Source organism: Artibeus jamaicensis, unplaced genomic scaffold (genome assembly GCF_021234435.1).
Source record: "Artibeus jamaicensis isolate MK-2021 breed Jamaican fruit bat unplaced genomic scaffold, CSHL_Jam_final scaffold_1019, whole genome shotgun sequence".
Lineage (NCBI taxonomy): Eukaryota > Metazoa > Chordata > Mammalia > Chiroptera > Phyllostomidae > Artibeus > Artibeus jamaicensis.
This window is the reverse complement of record NW_026522025.1, coordinates 9,061,374-9,083,225: the sequence shown is the minus strand read 5'-3', so window position 1 is coordinate 9,083,225 and position 21,852 is coordinate 9,061,374. Positions and strand designations below refer to the sequence as shown.

Here is a 21,852-nt window from a genome sequence, read left to right as displayed (position 1 = left end):
GAGAATTTATTTGTAAAATAAAATAAAAGATATCCTTTGTATAATTTAAATTCTTTTATTTTCAAGAAATGCATTTGTAATACGTATCCTCCCGCCCAGCACCACCTCCCCACCCCCCACCCCCCACCCCCACAGCACTACTGTTGTACAGAAACAAATTTATAATCCACACTGGAGCTGACTTCCCAACCATAAAAATGTTATCATCTACATGAAAGCCGATCATATTCAGCATAGCTGACTTTGCCCAGGAATGTGATACCACCACATGCATTAGGAAAACAAGCCTTTGGTATGCAGGCTCTAAGAACTCTGGAGTCAGGCAGACCTGACTTTGATTAGTGTCCTCACCGCTTCGCAGCTGTGTAGCTTTAAGTAAATTAATTTCTTAAGCTCCAGTTTCCTCAAATGCCATTATTACTAGCCTCTACCTCAAAGAGATATTGTGAGAATTAAATGAAATAATGTAGAGGGCTTGATAAGTCAATGAGTCTCACCCTAATTACCGCTACAGAGCTTCATATTTTCAAAGCACTTTAACATGCATGATCTCATCTGATCTGTATAATTCTTTAAGGCTGGGCAAGAAATTACAAACCTCTTCTTGCATGGTAAGAAACTAAAATCCAGGAAGGAACCACACCATGACTGCCCCAAGGTTACACACACCTAAGTGGGAAGACAGACTGAAATGCAGAGCTCGGTGGATCAGCCCAGTGCTGGTCCAGGTGTCCACCTCCCTAAAGCATAATAAAATGCAGAAGTGCCAGGAGAAAAGAAGGATGTCATGGTGACCTAGATAACACAATTTCTTGTGGGTGGTACTGTCCATGGAAGGGAAGGAAGGAGGGAAAGAGAGAGGAAGGGAGGGGATTATAACATGAAGAGTAGGCTTTGGGATGTAAGGTCTTGGAACAAACATGAAAAATGTAGGAAAGTGAAAAGCTGAGGAGGTCTTAATACCTCATTCTCCTGGATCCCTTCACACTCTTCTCATGGCTTATCCGTCTCCTCCTTTCCTTAGTCACCCTTTAAACGTGGACACTACCGGAGTTCTTATCTCATCCGCTCTTCTCACTGTTCACATGCTGGGCAATCTCAAATTCCCATGATTCCAACCAGTTCCAGGTTGAATAACATGTCCAGTCTCAAACTCCCATTCACACGCTACTCTGATACATGCCTCCTGAATGTCTCACTGCACCAACACACCCAAGATGAAATATGTTATCATCCCCAAAATGTCTTCCACCTCCTTGATCTTCTGTGTCAGTTGATCCAGTTATCTAAGGAGTCATCTATACTTCTCTCTCATTCCTTATATCCAATCACCCTAATTTAAACTCTCAATTCGTGAAGTGGTTCCCATCTCCTCACCCCCATGTATCCTATACACAGCCAATTAGAATACAATGGCTCTGTAAAATGTAAACTTGACTATATAAATAACTCATTAATTAATTCACTAAGTATTGATTCCATATCCTCTATACATCAGGCACTATGCTCATCGGTAAGAAAATGAGCGAACCACAGACACAGTCCCCACTTACAGGGAGCTTTCGATCTCATATACCTTATGCCCTTCAGTTTTCTACCACCTTTGGAGTGAAAGATCAAATTCATTAACATGACATGTGCAATCCATGTCTTACCAGCTTCATCTCTGATCACTATGATACTACACTATATCACCCACATTCACTGTGTTTTTCTCACCACTGCATTTTTATTCATAGTGCACTCTATCTGAGACACAATCCTTGACCAACATGTACTCACCATTTAGGACACAACTCAAGTGTTAGTTACCCACACCATAAAATCTTCCCTGATTTCCCTGAGTTAGGTGCCTCTATGCAATGCCCCCAAGATACTCTGTGAATATCCCAACCGTGGCACTTCCCAACACCTGTTCATGTGCTTGTTTCCCTCACTAGACTGAAAGTTCATAAGAGGCAGGGACTGTGTGTGTTTTTTCTACATCTATATTCAGAGGGCCTAGCATTGTATCTGATATATAGATGATGAATAACATTAGCTGAATGAGTAAATAAATGAATGGGCAGAGATGTACAAGTTAAATAGAAGTTTATGGAAATGGAAATAAGAAATGAATGGATAAATAAATGAGGTTGTGAATAAGAACTGTCCCAGTTTCTCTTTTCTCATTCAAGTAATGGCTTTTCACAGTCTATCTTAGGAGCACAGACATATTGTAGCCAAGCCAGTCTGCCAGGAAGATAAATTTCTCTTCTCAGGGTGAGCAGGTCCTTTGGAGAAGTTTCATTTTAATTGGGAAATGGATTCATTCACTTCCTGGCTTGGACTCCTGGGTCAGTGCAGCACCATGCTGACTGGCTGCCAAGCGCCACTGGCGAGGGGGCTGCAGCAGGAAAGGCGCTCCATCAAAGGCTGAGTGCCCTGGGACATCTGAGGACAGCCTGGTGTCGCGTTCAGGCTGCCTCACAACAATGCCCTCTCCTCTCTCTTCCCCGAATGTCCTTCAACCCGAACTTTACTTATCCCCAGCCCGTAAAGAATGGGTGCACTCTACAGTTCTGCTACAGCATTTTTTTAGAGCTTATTTGGGTATATATCTCCTTCCTTGTTCTTTTATACCACCGTTCAATTCCTACAGTGCAGAGACAAGGGCCACTGCTGAGAAATCTCTTCCCTGCTCAAACTGCAGAAGAGCAAAACTTCAAAAACTCTTCCTAATGGTGGGCTAACAATCCAACCTCACAGAAAATGCCCCTTCTAGGTACTTGCGTAATCTGTGAAGGGTCCTTGTGTAGAATACTGAACACTATACGATTATTGTGACCTGGCTCTGGGCTTCCTCTTTATCCTCACATGTCAACACCCTCACCCATCAGCACCCCCACGGTCCCTGACTGTCCACATGGACTCCTGCAATGGAAGATTTAGCAATGCAAGATGCTACTCCACACCCAGGTGACTTTGCACATCCTGCTGCCTCTTCTCCAGAACAGAACTCCGAGGGTGAATATCCTGACTCTACTACCTCACAGGCGCATGGCCTTGGGAAAACTACTTGACTAATTTTTACTTCAGTTTCCTGTCCCATAATAATTAGACAGCAATACCACTACCTACCCCATAGAGTTGTTGAGGGAACAAATGAGAAAACATATATGAAGTGTTTAGAACAACATCTGGCACACACTAAGCACTACTTAAACAACTGTTCTGGTTAGTAGTTAGAATGTCAGTTCTACCTCCTGCTTCCATCTTCGGGAAGGAGCAGGGGCTTTGGAGACTGAAACACCTTAGTTCAAAGCTCGGTTCTCCTACTTGCTAGTTGTGCTGGCCAATAGTCATCTAATATCTATGGGTCTCACTTTGCTCATTTGCAACAGTACTTAACTTGTTTGCATTGTTAGTAGGGTTCCATTGAATGAGGCTGTACATGTTAATGTGCCCATCTTGGCACATCTCCAGTAAATGTCAGTTTCCTCCACATCCTTCCTCTTCTCAAATTGTAGGGGGGCCTACCCATCTCCCCTGATAGACTCTTAGCTCTTTTTAGGGAAGGACTACAACTTATTCATCTGTATCCCTAGACTTAACATGAAATAACTATGTCTTAAATAAAATATTTATTCACCGTGCAAGAATCTATCAGTCCTGGCTTGCGGCCAGATGTGTGCTAGGTATGAAGGTGGGCCATGAAAGGCAGGAATGTATTGGTCCCAATTCGCAGGGTACGTGCTGGATAGGTAAAGCAAAGAGTCTGTGCATATGAAACACTCAGCAGGGATGTATAAATAGTACAGAATAATTCAAATTCTAAACTATTTGCTTTATAAACAAAGAATTCTGCCCAGTTATGAAAGAAAGAGACTGCCATGGGCAGGAGGTAGAGGACAGGCACTGCTGAAGAGGTAGCATCTGACCTTGGTGTGGAAGGAAGGCACAGACTAAGAAGGATGAACGGGGAGCAGTCCAAGCCAGGGCGAATGTCTGATCAAAAGTGTAGGGAGAAGCATCAACTGCAACCCTGGCCATGGAAAAGGGCAGCCTGAGAAATGTGTGCTGAAGTGCAAGAAGAGGTCATTCTGCATTTGGATTAGACACTCAAGTCAGAAGAGAAGGCAGCCATCGGTCCTGAGCAGGGGGTGGCTTGTAAATCCAATTTTAGGAAGGTTAGGACAGCAACATGGTGAGCCATCTGGAAGGGAGAAAAGGAGAAGGCGGGAGAACCAGCACAAGGAAAGAAAGGAAGGAAAAAACGGAGGCAAAAGGGAAGATGAGAAAGAATGGAAATGTAACAAGAAAGATTAAGAAGAGGAAGGAGATGAAATTTAAGACAAAAGCAAAAGATGGACAACAAGAGAAAGGGAATGGGATGAAGAGAAGAATAGGTTTAACAGGAGACATAAACAAAATGAGAAAGAAAAAGGAAGAAAGACAGAAACTACTTAAAAAAACAGATGTAGGGAAAGCAAGAGCAAGACCACAACAATGTCCTCATTGAGACGAAACACGGAGAAGGGCAGGAGCCAGAGCCCCGCTCGGTCAGCACCCTCTCTCCTCTGGGTGAATGAAGTCATGGCTGATGTCATCGCCTCTGAGTCACACGCCCACCAAGGCAGAGATGGAAAGAGCCCTGTCTGGTGTTCTGTCCCACCCTCCTGGGCAATAGGGGTTAATTCAGTGCTGTACTCTCTGGGGCACTGTCTAGCCTAGCCCTGAGACCACTGAAATGAAGAGAGCTTCTCCTTCTGCCCAGGCAGGACACTGCAGCTACATGAGCACTGGGAGCTCATCTTTAGTAAGTCTGCAGGTCCAGGTTCTTGAGATGGGAGAGTCAGGAAAGGTGTGGCAGATGGCTTCTGACTTTGCTCTGGCTGTGGCTGATGGGAACTGGCTCCAACCCATGATGTCCAGAAAGAAATTCCTAGTATGAGTAGTATTGAATACACAACAGGGACACAAAAGGTGGTTTATGACTGACTCATTGAATTGCTCTTTCCCAGTCTAAGCTCTCACCACACTGTATTTGCAGCACTTATACATACTATATAACCCCCTCTGAGTTCTTATTTCCTCTGATAGCCAGACCTCTTCCCAGGCTCTTCCATACTCCCAGCCAGCCTTTTGCAAGCAGCCACCTCACCAGAGCACTTAGCTAACCTGATTCCATCCTTCAGCCCCCAGCTGACATAGCACCTCCTCCAGACTCCTCTCCTGAGAGTGACCAAAATTTCCATTCTGGTAACATTACACTGTGACTTTACTTCTGTCCCTGTTCCAGAACATAAGCAGCTTGAGGACAGGGACTCTGTTTTAGTTACTGCTCTATTCCCAGCAGTTAACAAAGCACCTAGAATAAAATAAACTTCCAATAAATGTTTGTTGAATGAATGAACGTCCCTGATCAACTCTGGTAGGGGAACTCATTAGCACCATACTGTTTTTGGACCACTTCTAAAACATGTACCCATTCTTAAAGTCATCATCTTGAGAATGTCTGTTGCTAAAGATCATACCCTACAACTTAGTAATAATAGTGTAAGTGAAACCTCTCTGGAAACATTTGCTTGGAAACAGCATATGGATTCACTCTCTCCCTGATGCCTCTGCTCCCCGCAACCCCCGGCCTATGAACTGTTGTGGAAAGAGCACAGGTTTTAGTAATGCTTGAGTTCCATGCCCTGCTCTCCCACTCACTAGCTGCATGAAGTGAACCTCCCCCAGCCTGTCCCCGCCTGCTCCAACAGAAATAATACCTGCTCCCCAAGTTGTCCGTAAAGAGCAATGCAAATTTTACTTCCCTTCACTCTTGGCTTGCTTAACTGCATCTAGAGAGGAGCAATGAAAAATAGGCCTCGCTAATTTTCTTTCCAAAAGCTATCTTCTGCCATCATCATCATCATATGAATATACATCACTCCCACCGGCACTCTATAACTTACCAAATACCTTCTGATACAAAATGCTCATCAATACCATTTTTATAGACTGAAAACTAAGGCCCATGAGTGAAGTGAATTGCCCAGTATCATTCAGATAGTAAGGTAAAAGCCTGGGGTAAAACCCTGGCCACTGGAACTCCAAACCCAACCAGTACTCCTTCACCACTGTCCAGTTGCTCCTTCCCAGGACATGGGAGGTGCTCGATAAATGCCTGCATAGTGATTCACTCTCTTTCTCGGGTCCACGGGCTTGTCCCTGACCCCCAGCCAAAGCCAGACCACAAGGCCTCGGGCCAAGACAACTGCAGTAGAACTTGCGGGTCTGGTTGTCTCCTCGTCCATCTTACATTCACAGAATGCCGGCACTGAAGGAAAACTTCAGGGTCACACAGACCACTTCTCCCAAATGCCAGACCATGGCCTGCTGCTAGTCCATGAACAATAATTCTCACTAATCAGTGATGAAGTCCTAATAATAAAAATAATACTAGGGAAAATGAAATTCTTACTATTAATAATATGAAGCATAATCAATTGGAAAAATGATTTTACTTCCTAAGTGCTTGCTTTGCTTTACTTAGGCAAGCTCCAAAACACTACCCATGTACCGTTCCTGGGAGAAAATGTCTATCTGTGCCACAGTTCGGATCCATCAGCAAAGCCCTCGTGAGAGACAGGGCCCAGGGAGCACAGAGCCGCTCACTCAGGCCGCTCTCCAATTCCCTCTGAACACCCCAGGTCTGCCCTTTCTGAACCAGCAGACACTGACGACTAGGGGCTACAAAGCCCGGAAGTCAGACAAAAGCAACTTTTTGGGAGGGAGCATAGGTGTAAGTATTGATGGGGCTGCAGCGTTGAGACCATACTTTCTTTTATTACTGAGATTGCTCACAACTTTTACACAACCCACAGCCTCTCTATACAGGAAGGATTCAGAGAGAGATGGGCTTTCACGGGGATCCCTGAATCATTTTTATCATTCAAACAGCAGGCTGGCCACAGCTGCATGCGCAGAGACAAGTCTTGAGTGAGGTCTTGGCTACAGGAGAACTTCCAGGACCCCTGGGTTCAGAAGAGGTAAGGAACTAGTTGAACAATTTATTTATTTTTCAAACCATAAACATTTAAGGTGACTGCAAAGAAGAGGAAGAGGCCAGCTCTTTAAAAGATGACTCTAAAAAACAAAATGATTCTACAGTGCTGGATCCCAGCCCTGGCCGGGTAGCTCAGTTGGTCGGAGTGTTTGTCCCGATATGCCGTGGTTGTGGGTTCCGTCCCAGTTAGGCACATACAAGAATCAGCCAATGCATGCATACATAAGTGAAACAACAGATTGATGTTTCTCTCTTTCTCTCTCACACACAGACTACCTCTCTCTCCCTCTCTTTAAAATCAGTAAAAAATAAAATAAAATACAAATAAAGTGCTGGATCATAGACCAAACAGGAATAGGCTGGAATTTGTGCATCTCGGGCACACAAATCTTAGATCTCACACAGTCTCAAGCATGAGTCTTTCATGGTGAATCTAACTTAAGACAACTTTGATAACTTTTTATTCTACAGTTCATATTTACCTTTAAAAGTTACATCAGACAAATGTGTCACCTGGGGGTTGACACTTAAACTGTGAGCACTAGCTCTCCCTGCCCAGGTGTCTCATCTGCAGAGTAGACAGGTGGACCGTGCCCGAGAAAGGCTGAAGTTTGCCCAGCTAACCTTTACATGTCCTTTTCAAATCTATTTCCTAGAATTAGAAAATGTGAGCTTCTGTTCCAGCATGACCAGGAGTAACAGAGTAAGGAAGCAGTAATCTCTTGCATTGGCCAAAAAGTTTTCATTTTTTCCATGCGATGGCTCTAATAGTGCTTTGTTGTCTTAACTTCATTTGAAACAATTTTGTTAGATTGTACTGGGATAACTGTCCTATCACGGTGCATGTTTTAAAAAAAAACAAAATTGGTGAATGTTTTTTAAAGATCTTATTTTATTTTTAGAGGGAGGGGAAGTGAGTCAGAGAGAGAGAGAAACATCAATTTGTGGTTGCTTCTCTTATGCCCCCAACTAGAGACCTGGCCCACAACCCAGGCATGTGCCCTGACTGGGAATCAAACCAGTGACCTTTCCATTCACAGCCCGGCATTCAATCCACTGAGCCACACTAACCACGGCAAAATTGGTGATTTTTGTCCAGCCATTTTAATATTGAATATGAAAGAATATACACATCTAGCAGGCTTTATTATTTCAAGAAAGCTAAAAACATAACTGAAACACACAAAAAATGTGTAGTATATGGAGAAGGTGCTGTGACTGCTCACATGTGTCAAAAGTGGTTTGTGAAGTTTCTTGATGCTATTGACATTCTGACCACATGATTGTTTGCTGTGGGGCTGTGTTGTGCATTGGAAGATGTTTAACAGCGCCCCTGGTGTCTACCCACTACAAGCAAAATGGTGAGAGAGAGCCGACATGCTCAAACTACCCAAATCAATAGTTACTGGTGAAGATGAAAAATGGGTATTTTATGTTACAGAAAAAACGAAATGGACTTTTTGGCCAACCCAATACTTAACTCCTGCCACCCTCGGCTTCTTTATCTGCAAAATAAGTGATAACATCTACTTCACAGAATTTTCTGAAGAATTCAATGAGACAGCAGATTTAAAAGCACAAAGTAGATATTTAATAAATTCTAGTGTAGGTATTGATGATGTTTATAGACAGCAATCAAGCAGGATCGATATTTTAAGTATTGACAGAATTTATGAAGTATCTCAGAATCGTGAAGGGTCTTTAGTACTTCAAACTACATTCACAAGTGTATTACTGATGGCTCGACTTACTCCGCAAACTTAAGGTAGGCTGAGAGATGGAAAGGAAGTACAATAAAATGTTAATGGCAGAATCCAGATGGTAGTTCTGAGTGGTCCCTATAAAAGTCTTTCAGGTTTTCCGTCTTCTTGAAAATTTTAATAGTAAAATATGGAAAAACAGGACTTTCACAGCCTCTTGCACGTGGTCCTAGACTCGAAAGCTCCTTGATATAAAAGACGCTCCTGCCCCCCTGACCTCATCTCCCCATCACCGGGCACCATGCCCTCTGTGGAGTAGGTACCAGACAGGTTTACGTCACTATTAAATGAACATATCCCTACAGCAGCAGAACAGTTATTTCCACTTTGAAGATAACAGCACAACAACAACGACAATGAAGAGTTAAAACCAACACACATGTCCAGAGACGTGAGGTTTACTTACCCTTCCAGAAGAATGCCCTGTCTTGCAACTTTGGGGATTTATGGCCCGCCTCCTCCTTTGCCCCGGTCAACGTCTACCTATCCCAAGCTGCCAGATACCCAAAGTGACAGCCCACCTCAACGAGGAGGGCTGTGCTGATGAGTTCCTGTATCACGGTTCACATTAAATGCACTGCCTTTTTTAGTGTCTTTTCTAAAAACAGTATTTTCCTCCAGTAGGTGTGACCTCTATTTTAGCCACTGTGAGAGACTAATTTTATTCAATTTTCATTTTAACATCAACTCGTCTCATGTAGGCATAAAGCCAGCTGAACTTTGCAATCTCTCTCTCTCGTCTCTCTGGTTACACTAGAAATGCCCCGATGTAGCTGAGAGCCCGCACAGAGGTCAGGGAGCTGGCAGCAGGAGGCCGGGCACGGGGGCCTGACCACTAGAGCCACTGTGTCTGGCTCTGACCAGGAAACGTGAATTCATTTAGCAAATACTCACTGAATATGTTTTCAATGCCAAGCACTGTCTTTGGCTCTGGAGGCACAACAGCCCAGTATGAATAAATAGATTTGGTCCCTGCTCATAGGGGGCTGAGTAACAAGCCACCAACCCAAATGAGGAAGGAACATGGATGATGTAGCAGAAAAAAACAAGACAGGATTTAGAGGCAAAAGACCTTCATGAAGACCAATCCTGTCGCTGAGTCATTCCATCTCTTTGAGGCTTGTTGTATTCATCTGCAAAATGTGGCAAATAGTCATATTTACCTCACAAGGTTAACGTCATAGATCAAATAAAGAAAACAGATGTCAAAGTCTGCCATAAGCCATCAGGTTAAAAAATATAATATTGTAGTAATACCTGACATTTATTAAATGTTGCTAGGTGTCAGGACAAATCCTTCTTTTCTTTTGTCTGCTTTTTAAAATTAGTTTGTTGGACTATAAAACTGAAAGAACATGCACCTATTTGGTGTACATCAAATATGTAAGTGCAAGGATGGTAAGGAGAGAATTCGCTGTCCGGGTCAGTGAAGGCAGTCCCCCGGCCTCAACACCCCATATATTCAGTTACCAGGCCAGTTTATGGGCAGACCACCCTGGAGAGAAAATGCACAGCAGATGCTCTGACAACAGCTTGACAACACTGTCCTTGCTGCTCAAAGGCTGGGCAGAATCTGGTCCAAACATAACGGGACCCAGGTATAAACATTCTGAAGAGAGCCTGTTTGATTCAGCATTTAAGTTGGGTTCTGTTCTCTTGAAGGATGTAGGGAGCAACACAAAGGGGTTATCCACCACAAGGAGAGGTGCTGAGGAGTTACTGCCTCAATCTGAAGGGTTCACTTCCCATATAAAAAAAGCTGTGACTCATGGGTAACAGAAGTGCAGCCAAGGGGCGGCTCTGGGATGGAAAGGAATGGTAACGCTCCACACTTCCTTCTCCACATTGGGGAAGAGAAAAGTAACTGATGCCTGGTGTGCTGTGGCTCTTTACTTTAGACTGGAGCTACTGGACAGACATACCCAACAATCAAAAATGTCATGATAAATGACTTAATAAGTTCATCCACTCATCCGTTCAAACACTTACTCAGTTATCAATGTTAATGCTAAGCAGTGCCCTACACACAATACAGTGTGATAAGCTCAAGGATAGAGGTAAGGGGAGGAAGCCACTGGGGACAGAGGGCAGAACCCTAATCAACACTCAAGGGAGAAAGTCAGAGAAAGCTCTCTGAAGCCTTGAAGAATTAGTATAAGTCTTCCCAAGTGAAAGAAGAAAGTATGTTTCCTAGGCACAAGGAAAAATCTGAGCAAAGACCCAGACATGTGATGGGTATGGTTTTCTTTGAGCCACTGACCAAGAAATTCACCATCTGGAAAGTCTTTCCATTTTGCTAAGCATTTTGTTATAGGAAAAGTAATGATGGATCCTTTTTTTAAAAAAAAAGTTCCCACAGCCTGGGTCTCAAATCCAAATGCCTGCAGGGGCAGTGCTGGAAAGGAAATGAGTGAAGCCGGCTGGGTGGGTACTGTTGCGAGATGAAGGACACTTGCCCCTTCTGCTGGGGGCTGGCCCTGCTCAGCTCCGGGCAAGTCCTTCAGCATGGGAATGTGGGCCCAGGATCGCAAAGTGCTTTTGTTCTTTCTTCAAGAGAAGTACAAAATCTGGATTTGTATGTAAAATGTCTTAGTTTTTAAATGTTGGAAAGTAATGTGTTGTTGTTTTTTTTTAAATTCTTTCAAGCCCGGGGTGGGGCAGACAAAATCCATCTGGGGACCAGACTCGGCTTATGGTCTGCCAGCCTGCAACCATGGCACGTGGGAGGAAACGAGTGCCCTTTGAGAACAGGCACCGAGGGCCAATGGGTGCAGCCTGGGAGCTGGAGGCGGGCTGGCCCTGGTGAGAATCTTCAACGACCACGTACTTGTTGTGTAGCTTTGAGGAAGCCCTCTGGGCCTTAGTTTCTTCATCTGTATAATGGGATAATACTACATCACTGAAGGGTTTGGAGGAAATACTGCACATGAAGCCCCCCGATCACCCCACCCCTATAGTGCTTTTTAGGGAAACAAAACCAAGGGGAAAAAAAATCCCATACTAAATAATAAAGAATTGTCAACCAGAAAAGTGAGCTTTGATTATAAGATTATTTTTAATAAAAAATTACTAAGAAGCAATAAAAGCACGAGCACTGTGCTGTAACAGTAGCAAACTATTCCAACCATAGTGTACCATAGATAGTGTTTTTTATCCTACACTGAAATTTTCTTAAATGTATTTATAAGACTGTACATTCATCCTGTAATTTTTTTCTTTAGATTATAGTGTAAACTTTGTTGTTGCTATACAGATATTTATTATCCACTCGAGTACATAGCCAGAGTGACTTTTTTTAAGTCATAAAACAGATCTTGTCACAATCATGCTTAAAATCCATCAACCATATCCCTCTGCTCTTAGAATGGAACCCAAATTCTTGCCCATGGCCTCAAGGCCGTTGTAGGCCCTGGCGTGGGCCCAGTTCTCTCAGCCACCCCTGCCACTCTGCCGTGCTCACAGCCTCGCTGGCCTCCTGTGCTGATCTCTCAGGTACTTTCCTCCCCTCAGTGAATCTGCTGCTCCCTCTTCCTGAAAATCTCATCATTCAGGTCCAACAAAAGCTCCCAAGAGAGAACACACTAGCCATGCCAAATCTGCTCATCTGTATTTTTCCTTCATAGCAATTTTCCAGAAAATAAATTCTATGTCTCTCTACCCTAGGATCTAAGTTCCCCAAATCCTACCCAGGGCTCTCATCTGTCCTACACATCTTGGCATCCCCAACACCCAGCACATTGAGTATCACATAGGAGACACTCAAACATTTGTTTACTGAAGAAAATGAACCCAGCATCCATTGTCCTGGCCTCAGATACCCCTGAAGTCATCGCTTAAAAAGTTTCTTCCCTGAACTAGTTTATTCAAACCCTGCAAGGCAAACACTCGCAGAAGCAGTGAGTGAAACAGTGATGACCATACTCTGGATCTGAAAATGCCAGGTTCAAATCCCAGCCTTGCCACATGTTAGCCAAGTGACCTCAGGCAAGTTGCTTAACATCTCTGAGCCAATTTTATCATCTGTAAAGGATGTCACTTAATTCACAGGGTGGGTGTGAGGATTCAATGAGTTAACATGAATAAAATATTTAGAAAAGTGCCAGATATATAATAAGCATTATATATACTTTAGCTCCTGCTATCATCTATTTCCTTGTTGTGTTCTTACTGCTTAGTTGACCCATGTCTTAGTAGATCCAATCAGACTGTAATTTCCTGGATGCCGAGAGCAATACTGGATTTCCAAAGTGAATGGCACAGGCGCCCACAGGAGGGGGTGGGGCAGGGCCAGGGTGTGGCTCTTGATGTTGGTCTGCTCACAGGGTATGTGACCACGAGTAAGTCACATAACTTGTTTGCGTTTCAGTTTCCTCATCCGTAAAGAAGATAACATCTACCCAATAAAATGAGTGTAAAGATTGAATAAATTAAACCTTGTGAATAAAATAATTCTGTGGCTGAAAGCAATGAATGATGAATGTTAGGGGAAACAAGTAGAAAGTATTCAGTAAATCAATCTGCTCTGTAGTTCAACGCCGGATGACTTCTGGTGCTGGTATTACACATAGGATGTACATGATTCAAATATGTTCTGAAAATATGTTCTGTACTCTTCTGTCTATTTTCTGTGATTGCCTCTGACAACTCTGTGGTGGTTTTAGATGCTTTCCTTAGCTATTAGTCAAACAGGAAAAACATACCGCTCATTACAAGCAGCTCCATGAAATAAGATATTCTGCTGTTTAAAATTCTCTCACTTGGTGACAGGATGTTACTGACATGCCCATCAGCAGAGAAAAAAAACACTTTGGAACACCATGGAAATAAAGATTTAGCTACTATATGAATATCTACTGTATAAGGCATTAGGTAACATCTCACTAGTTAAAATAATTCTGCAATGCTCAGAGTACCCTTATTTTATAACTAAGTGCTCTGAAACTCAGAGAAGTTGATTTGGCTTGTCTAAGGTCCCAAAACTGTAACTGGTGGAGGAAGATTTAAATGCAAGTCTCTTTGGCTTCAAACCCTCTATTTGTTTTTGTGACAGAACCATCTTGCATCTCCCTAAGTTCCCCAGCATCTTGTATTAACTCTGTTGTTACGATCAGATGAATGTAGGTGAACCATAGATCTATGTATGAAATTTGAAGCCAGAGTAACTAAAAGAGAAACACTACAGTTTCTACCATCTTGCCATTTTGAAAAATCGATGTATTTCATAAAAAGGAAATTATATTGTTTATCTTTCATAAAGCTTCAGATTAGAAGAAATCTAAGGATAAGAAAATAGATGTTACTTATAGCATCAAGAAGAATGAAAAATTAAGACAAGACAAGCCTCTAAAAATGAGCTGAGGCAAGTCTGTAATTTTACGGAAGAGCTTCAAACCAGGTTTTCCTGACCAACTGTTTTCATCTCTTTCCTTGTTGTTTTCTTTTTAACAGGTCTTACTGCAAAGCACTCAGCTGACACCTTCCACAGCTAGAAGTTACCAAATCACCTCTCTAAGCATCCAAGCTCCCAGGTACCACCAAAGAATCTACCTATACAGGAAAAGGCACATGAGAACCATTCAGAGAATGATTTATTCATTTTTCCAACATGTTATAGGGAACAGAAGCAGAGAGGCATGGACTGGGGAGATAGGAGGGGCAGATACACAGTACTTCTAAACCCAGCAACAAAACCTTCCGACGTTCCAGCTAGTTGGATCCAGACCTTTGGAATAAAAAATTAAAATCTCAAACTATAAAATGCTTAGCTTTCTGCTCTGCTGACAATGGCAAAAATAGAAAATGAGTCAAAAGACCATTGGAATATCTCCATGCAGCCTCTACAAGCCAGTTAATTATCGTCCATTAACACTAAGCTGTCAGGACTGGCATTAGCCCGTTAACTTCCCTGACCTTCCTCAGTCTGCACCTTGTTACCCTACCATGTTTCATGTTCGTAAAGATAGGAGACTCCAGCTGCTCCAGCCTGACGGATCCTAATTTACATTTGGCCTTCATTAAGAGGAGAGTCAGAATCATTGAGACCAAATGGAAAAGCCAGACTGCTGGGGGTTATGAGAAATTCAAATGGCATTTTTCCTTTTATCTGACAATTCTTATTAAGGAGACATACGTCAACCTGAAGCACATAAACCTTAAATAAAAAGGGCATGATTAAAATTCCATAGTGCAGCACTAGAACCCGAGTGACTTCGCCCAAGAGCCACGGTGGTCCTAGTGTGTCACTTCTGTCGTCTGGGAAGTCTGAACTCTTAACTCTGCCCGGCTCTCTCTTGACACCTGACTGCAGGCTAAGGACAAGGAGCACATGGAAGGCAGTGTCCTGCTGAAGTGAGTGTCCTGCTCTGGCTCCTCCATCTAGCTCACCCCTCACAGCCGATCAGTCTCCATGTCCTGCTGATATTCTCCTCTAAGGCAGGGGTGTCAAACTCATTTTCACCAGGGACCACATCAGCCTCGAGGTTGCCTTCAAAGGGCTGATGTAATTTTAGGACAGTGCACATGTAACTGCTCCTTAACAGTTAAGGGAGAGCTCAGCACTGCCGCTGGGTAGAAACAAGGTGCCAGGCTGGATAAAACAAGGGGGAGGGCCCAATGCAGCCCTCGGGCCTTGTGTTTGCCACCTGTGCCCTAACCATTTCTGGAACCCATCTCCTCTCCATCCCCCAGTGCCTAATTCAGGTGTCATGACTTATCATCTGGAGGACTGCAACAGCCCCTTACTGGGCCACTCTATCCAAAAAAATAGTTATTGAATACCTCTAAGTGCCAGGTATTTGATTAGGAGTAGGAACACAGCAAAGAACAAAATGGGTATGATCTCCATCCTGCTGTGGATTACAATGGTTGGAGAGGGCAGGCATCGTACAAATCATAATTTGTAGTCATCTGACATATTGATAAAGGGTGCAGCCAAGAGGGGGGAGGCCCAAACAGGGATTTGGAATGGGGTCCAAAACTCAGGGTGCCCAGGAAATATTAGAAAAACATGTAAGATGTCCTCACCCCTTCCCCACTGAGGTGTGAATTGGGGGAAGGGACACATGGAGCAGGAACATGCAGAGCCGTTCTGTACAGCTTCAGCTTTGCAGCTACTCCATGGCATGGTCATTTAACATATCTATAACCTATAACTGGTTGCATAAATATGTTAAACAGCTGTGGCCATGCTCTGAGCCAGGGGGATGGAAAGGGACTTCCCCCTGCAAGATGTAACTGGGGACAGGTCCCTCAGGTGACAGCACCTGTGTGAGAGCTTGGAGAAAACTGGCTCCATGACATGGGGCCACACCTGCCCAGACTCACGATGGCAACCAAGTAAACTTGGAATAACACAGGAATGCTGGAGGATGTAACCGTTTGTAGGAAGAGTCGGAAATGGGGGTATAGAGGAAGACTGGCTTGGGGATTTAAACCTAGACATGGCAGCCACTGAGGGGAGATCCATGCGGTTTTGCCAGAGTGCAGACCCCCACAGCTTAGGACAGAGAGTACCGCAGGCTTTGCCAGAGTGGGGACCCCTTCCCAGCAGCTTAGGTGAAGAGAGAGCCACGTGCTTTTGGCCAGAGTGCAGACCCCCGTAGCTCTGGTGGATAGCAGCACCATGCGGTTTTGACCAGAGTGGGGACCCCCACAGCTCTGGTGGAGAGAAGAACCCTGCGGCTTTGGCCAGAGCGGGGACCCCTGAAGCTCTGGTAGGAGAGGACCACACAGCTTTAGGGCGCTCCCTTTCGCCGCGTGGTTTGAGAAGCAGGAGAAGCTTTGCCTGGAAGAAGGGTGAAAGAATTCTTGCCAGTAGGCCATGAGGAGGTGCCACATGGCTTTGGATTAATTAGGGATCCTGCCTGGATGGCGACACAGCTGACGGTGCCAGCGGCCTGAAACACGGACGTGTGCTTCTTTTCGGGAGATACAGTACCCCGAATTAGGGCAGGGGAGAAGGAAATACTGTGGGCATCTATGGGAATCCTAAAGGACTTTGATATTTCAATGAAGACATTAGGTCACTACTTTAAGTCTACATAACATTAAATAAACATTTCCTTTCATTTTCACAGATCTCTGGCATTGAGAGATGAGATGTCCTTCCTATCTGGCGGCAGACATAAAGAACCTGGTAGGGGGTCCTTTCAGTAATATCATGACCCCCCCTTGGCCCTGTGTGTGCCTTGTGTATCTGTTCTGTAACAATATGATTACAATTTATGAAAGATACAATCAAATAAAATTAAGGGTGCAAAGACAGGAGACTTCTCATTTATTTGACAGTTAGGAAAGGCTTTTTTTAAGGAAATGCCAATAAAGCTGAGACCTAAATGATGAGTCCGAATTAGTGGTGAGTAGAGGGAGTGGTGGTGGCAGAAGGCGCAACATCACATCGTCAAGACCAGGGGTCAGCAAATGTTTTCTCTAACAGTTCAGAGAATAAATATTCTCAGCTTTGCTGGCCATACAGTCTCTGTCTCAGGTCTTACTGCAAAGCACTCAGCTGACACCTTCCACAGCTAGAAGTTATCAAATCACCTCTCTAGGCATCTAAGCTCCCAGGTCCCTCCAAAGAATCTACACATATAGGAAATGGCACATTAGAGCCACTCATTTACTCATTTTTCCAACATGTTATAGGGAACAGAAGCAGAGAGGCATGGACTAGGGAGATGGGAGGGGCAGATACACAGTACTTCTAAACCCAGCAACAAAACCTGGTGGACTTAGCTCTGCCACCGTAATGCAAAAGATGATACATAAATGAATGAGGATGGCTGTGTTCCAATAAAACTTTACTTATGGCCACTAAAATTTTAATTTCATATAACTTCCACAAGTCACAAAATGTTATTCTTCTTTTGACTCTTGTTCAACCATTTGAGAGTATAAAAGCCATTCTTAGCTTCCAGGACATCCAAAAGCAGGCAGTAGGCCAGACTGGGCCCCTGGCCCAAGGCCTAGTCAAGATTCTGAAGTACTAAGAACTGGGTGTGTTTGAGGCACCCTGAGGGGATCCCTGTGGATGGACTGGGGAGAGCAAGGTGAGGAACACACAGTAAGCACAAAGAAGGAAGCAAAATGGACATAAGACACCATCTTCTGGGCAATGTCACAAATTTCGGAACTCATCCTACCAGCAAAGGCAACAAAGTGCTATAATGAGAAAAGAAAATAAGTTCTCCCCTCAACACACACATTTTCTTACCCCTTGGCTAAAAGCCATCCACCAACCTCTATGGCCAAATAAGTCCTTCACAAACTGAGCCCTGCCCTCATTTCCTACGTTACCATAAATGAACTATAGTCAGTCAGTCAGTCAGTCTGTCTGTCTCTCTGTCTCTCTCTCTCTCTCTCTCATCCTTCCTGTCTTCTCTATTAGGCAAAATTTCCACTCATATGTTGAGGCTCATCTCAACTCCTCCAGGAAGTAAATTATTTTCTCAGAAAACACTTCGCACATTCCTGCATCACAGTGCTTAGCACACCTCCCCGTGGTTCCTTTCATGTCTCGTCCATCTGCCCACTCCCTCCTTATGTGCCCCCGCCGTTATGCCCAGTGGCACCTCTGCCACTGGAAGGAAAGACTGAGTCCTCTTTGTGCCCATGTCCCCAACGCCTACCACAGGACCTCGGTTAAAATTCGGCAAATTAAGGAATGAATAAAGGGCAAACAAACGACAGCCCAATGAACCCAGCACACAGAGTCCGGTGGTCGGAAAGCGAATGTGCAGTTGGACAGCTCTGCAGAAGCTATCTAACTTCCCTGTGCCTCAGTCTCCCGTGACCCCACTGAAAACAGGGTACTGTTTACTGGTTCTTCAGAGCCTTTAGCACCAAAAGTGGTCTCTCAAGTCTGCAGGAGAGCAACGTCAGCAACACCTGGGAGCTTGTTAGAAATGCAAATTTTCACTCCCTACCCCAGGACTACTAAATCAGAGTCTGCGGTTTAACAAGATCTCCATGTGATTTATTTACACATTAAAGTTTGGGAAGCACTATAAGCCATCTTGGCCAGGCCTTTAAGGAGATGCTAAAACTGATTTGAGAAATAGCTTTAATTTTCAATTTGCAATCATAGCTAAACCAAAGGGAATCTCGGCAAAAATTCCTGTGTGTGCTTACCAGAGAAATAAAAATAAATTTAAATTTTTTTCAAACACATTTAAGGCTCAACCTTCAGGTAGTTAAATATGCAATGAAGCAGCATTTAGAGCCTTACTCAGAAAACTCTGAAATGGAATTGGTTAGATAGAAGGATAAATGGATGAATGGATGGTTTTTGAGAGTCACAGTCAGGGCCATGCAATCTAGACTTTATTTTCTATGGGCTTTATTTAGTGCATTTTGAGCTCAAGTGCACTATGGTAAGTATCCTGAGAGGTTCCTGTTGAACGTATATTTAGATGTGGACCCACAGACCAGAGCTGGCCATGAAGTAGGTGTTCCATAAGGCCCTGATGATGCACCAATGACCACCTGCCTGGTCCTCCTCTCTTAATACAGACTCTTTCTTATCCGTGGCCAAGAAGGGTGATAAACCCAACCTAGTTCGTTGTTCTCTTGCACCACTTTTCGGCAGGCTTGAAGAAACCACTGCCCTCCTTTCTGGCCCTACCCTGAGCAGCACCCATGCGGAGGGATTTTAGTGCTGTGTGACCTGATTGGGTGAGCTGGGTTTGGAGCCCGGGAGACATGGGTTTAAATTCTGGCCCTACCATCTATTTGGGAAAGGCATTTAACCCTCCCTCTCAGCCCCAGTCCCCCATGTTCTCCTCCAGGCACAGCTTGTCAGGAGATGAAATCAAGCGATGCCCAGAGAACACACAACAGAGTGTGGGGGCGGAGAAGGGCAGCTCTATCTCCCGATTTTGTATTCCAGCATATGTTTGGATCAGGTTTTCAAATGTTATAGATGGAAAAAATGATGTCTGGGATGAGAACTGCTCTGCCCACAGTCACACAGTGTGCTGTTAGCGGAGACAAATCAGGATCCCGAAAACCCCAACTCCTAGGACACCCTATGTTTTTGAACTGTAGTAACTATAAAAGCCTTTCTAAAAATTAAAACTCACAGAACAGCTATACATACAGAACACAACAAGCCAAGCCTGCTCAGATTACTGACACCCTTTTTGCTTATCTCCCTTCTTCCCCATGGGAAGAAAGGCAATCCAGGGACCCCTTCTCGGCATCCTTAAACTCCCCCCATCCCCATATACATTTTCCACAGAGCCACCAAATAAATCATGCCAGGTCATACTCATTAGATGGAGTCTCTCCTCATCAGACCACCTACGGGTTTTCTAGTCCAAGGTTCCCTGAGGACGTGAACCTTCTCACACATCCAGCTCTAATGGGAACCATTAAGCTGACATCACCATTCCCCACACCTCATAAAGGATCCTAACATCTGGAAGTAGCAACCACCTGCAAGGGCTTTGACCAGAGATCACCATATCAGTCAAGGACACGGAAACTCACGGTCAGGGGAGATAAGAAAGGAACCCCCGAAAATGCCACCAAGGACAGAGACCAAACACCTGGGGCTACAAGTGTGTAGAGGAAGAAGGTTCTGGTCAGGGAATCTGGATTATAATCCCAACTCTGCCACTTCCTCCCTGGAATGGTAATTAACATCCCTGAACTTCAGCAGAGGACGAGGTATTAAGAGAACCAATTTCAGAGTCAGCCATTCTTGGGTTCGAATCCTGGTTCTGTCACATACTTACTGTGTCACTTTGGGTGAATTGGTTAATCTCTTTTGGCTTTAGTTTTCTTCTCTATAAACCACACACCAAAAAAGTAAAACAAACCCTTCTCCACTGGACTGCTATTAAGACTTAAAGTGATCATCTGGGTTAAACATTTATCACGCTGCCTTGCACAAGTTAAACTATGAAAACAGGAGTTGATTTAACTGTAACCTAATCAATAAAATGGGATCAACCTTCCTCAGAGAGCTGCTGGGGAAAATCAAACATAATGGACTTTAGCAGGGTGCCTGGTACAGGCAGATCTACAACGAATGGAATCCGCTATTACAGCGGACCCTGAACAACACAGGTTTGAATTGCACAAGTCCACTTACGTGCAGAATTTTTCAATAAATACATAGAGTACTACAAATGTTTTTTCTCTTCTTTATCATTTTCTTAATAACATTTCATTTTATCTAGCTTACTTTATCATACGAATACAGAATATAACACATATAACATATAATATATGCACTAACCAATTGTCTGTGTTATCAGTAAGTCCTCCAGTCAACAGTAGGCTATTAGTATTTACATTTTGGGAGACTTGAAAGGTATACACTGATGTGGGGTGTTGACACCATTGTTCAAGGGTCAACTGTATCAATACCCTCTCCCCAACTCCATGCACTCACCTCCTTTAGCCACAGAAGCTTTGGGGCCTGCATTTCCACAGACATCACACCCCCCACGTACTGCAGGACGCTGTGCTGGGTTTCGTTGATCCTGTGCACCTGACTGACTGCACGGTGGTCCAGCCACATGATGATGTTTCGGTGAGAATCCCCTAGCAGAAACAGGGCAATGAAGACATGTGTGCACGGCGCTCTCCCCGCTGGGGGCTCTCCAGCACCTCTGCCCTCCCCTCCCCCTTCCCTGCAGGAGAGTTACTGGGACCCTTCTCTCCCCTAAGCTCCAAGGGCCCTTCTTTTGCCTCAGTAACTTGCTTCCTGAGCCCATTTCTTCTACCATTCACTTCTCCTACCCTGTGACTTTCTAAACGAATTTTCTCTTATAGTTTAAGAAAATAAAAAGAAATGTGTGCATTATTATTCTTCTAACTCAAGGGAAATTGTGGATTTCCAAGAGCAAAGAGCTATTCGACCTTTACAATTTCACCCATCAACAAGGAGCAGGTGAACACTCTCACAAAATCTTGGATTTCCCTCCAAGAGATAGATGTGTTCATTGACTATAGACCCCAAGGTTAAACCTCTACACTAAAACCAGTCAAGACCTCCCAACAAATTATATTATCATCCATTCTCTCTTACTTCTTCCTTCTTTTCCTGTC

At 44.0% G+C, this 21,852-nt stretch overlaps 1 protein-coding gene across 16 annotated transcripts in view; it reads right to left on the bottom strand.

Annotated features, from left to right (window-relative positions):
- Nucleotides 1-21,852, bottom strand: part of FGGY (FGGY carbohydrate kinase domain containing) — a 385,020-nt gene that overhangs the window by 323,001 nt on the left and 40,167 nt on the right. For all 16 annotated transcript variants that reach the window (XR_008389735.1, XM_053655576.1, XM_053655571.1 and 13 more), the window contains one exon: nt 21,194-21,345. Coding sequence is in view for 15 of the 16 variants with exons in the window: in XM_053655576.1 (XP_053511551.1) it covers nt 21,194-21,345 (152 nt within the window). In the remaining variant the exon portion in view is untranslated. The remainder of the gene's footprint in view (nt 1-21,193; nt 21,346-21,852) is intronic.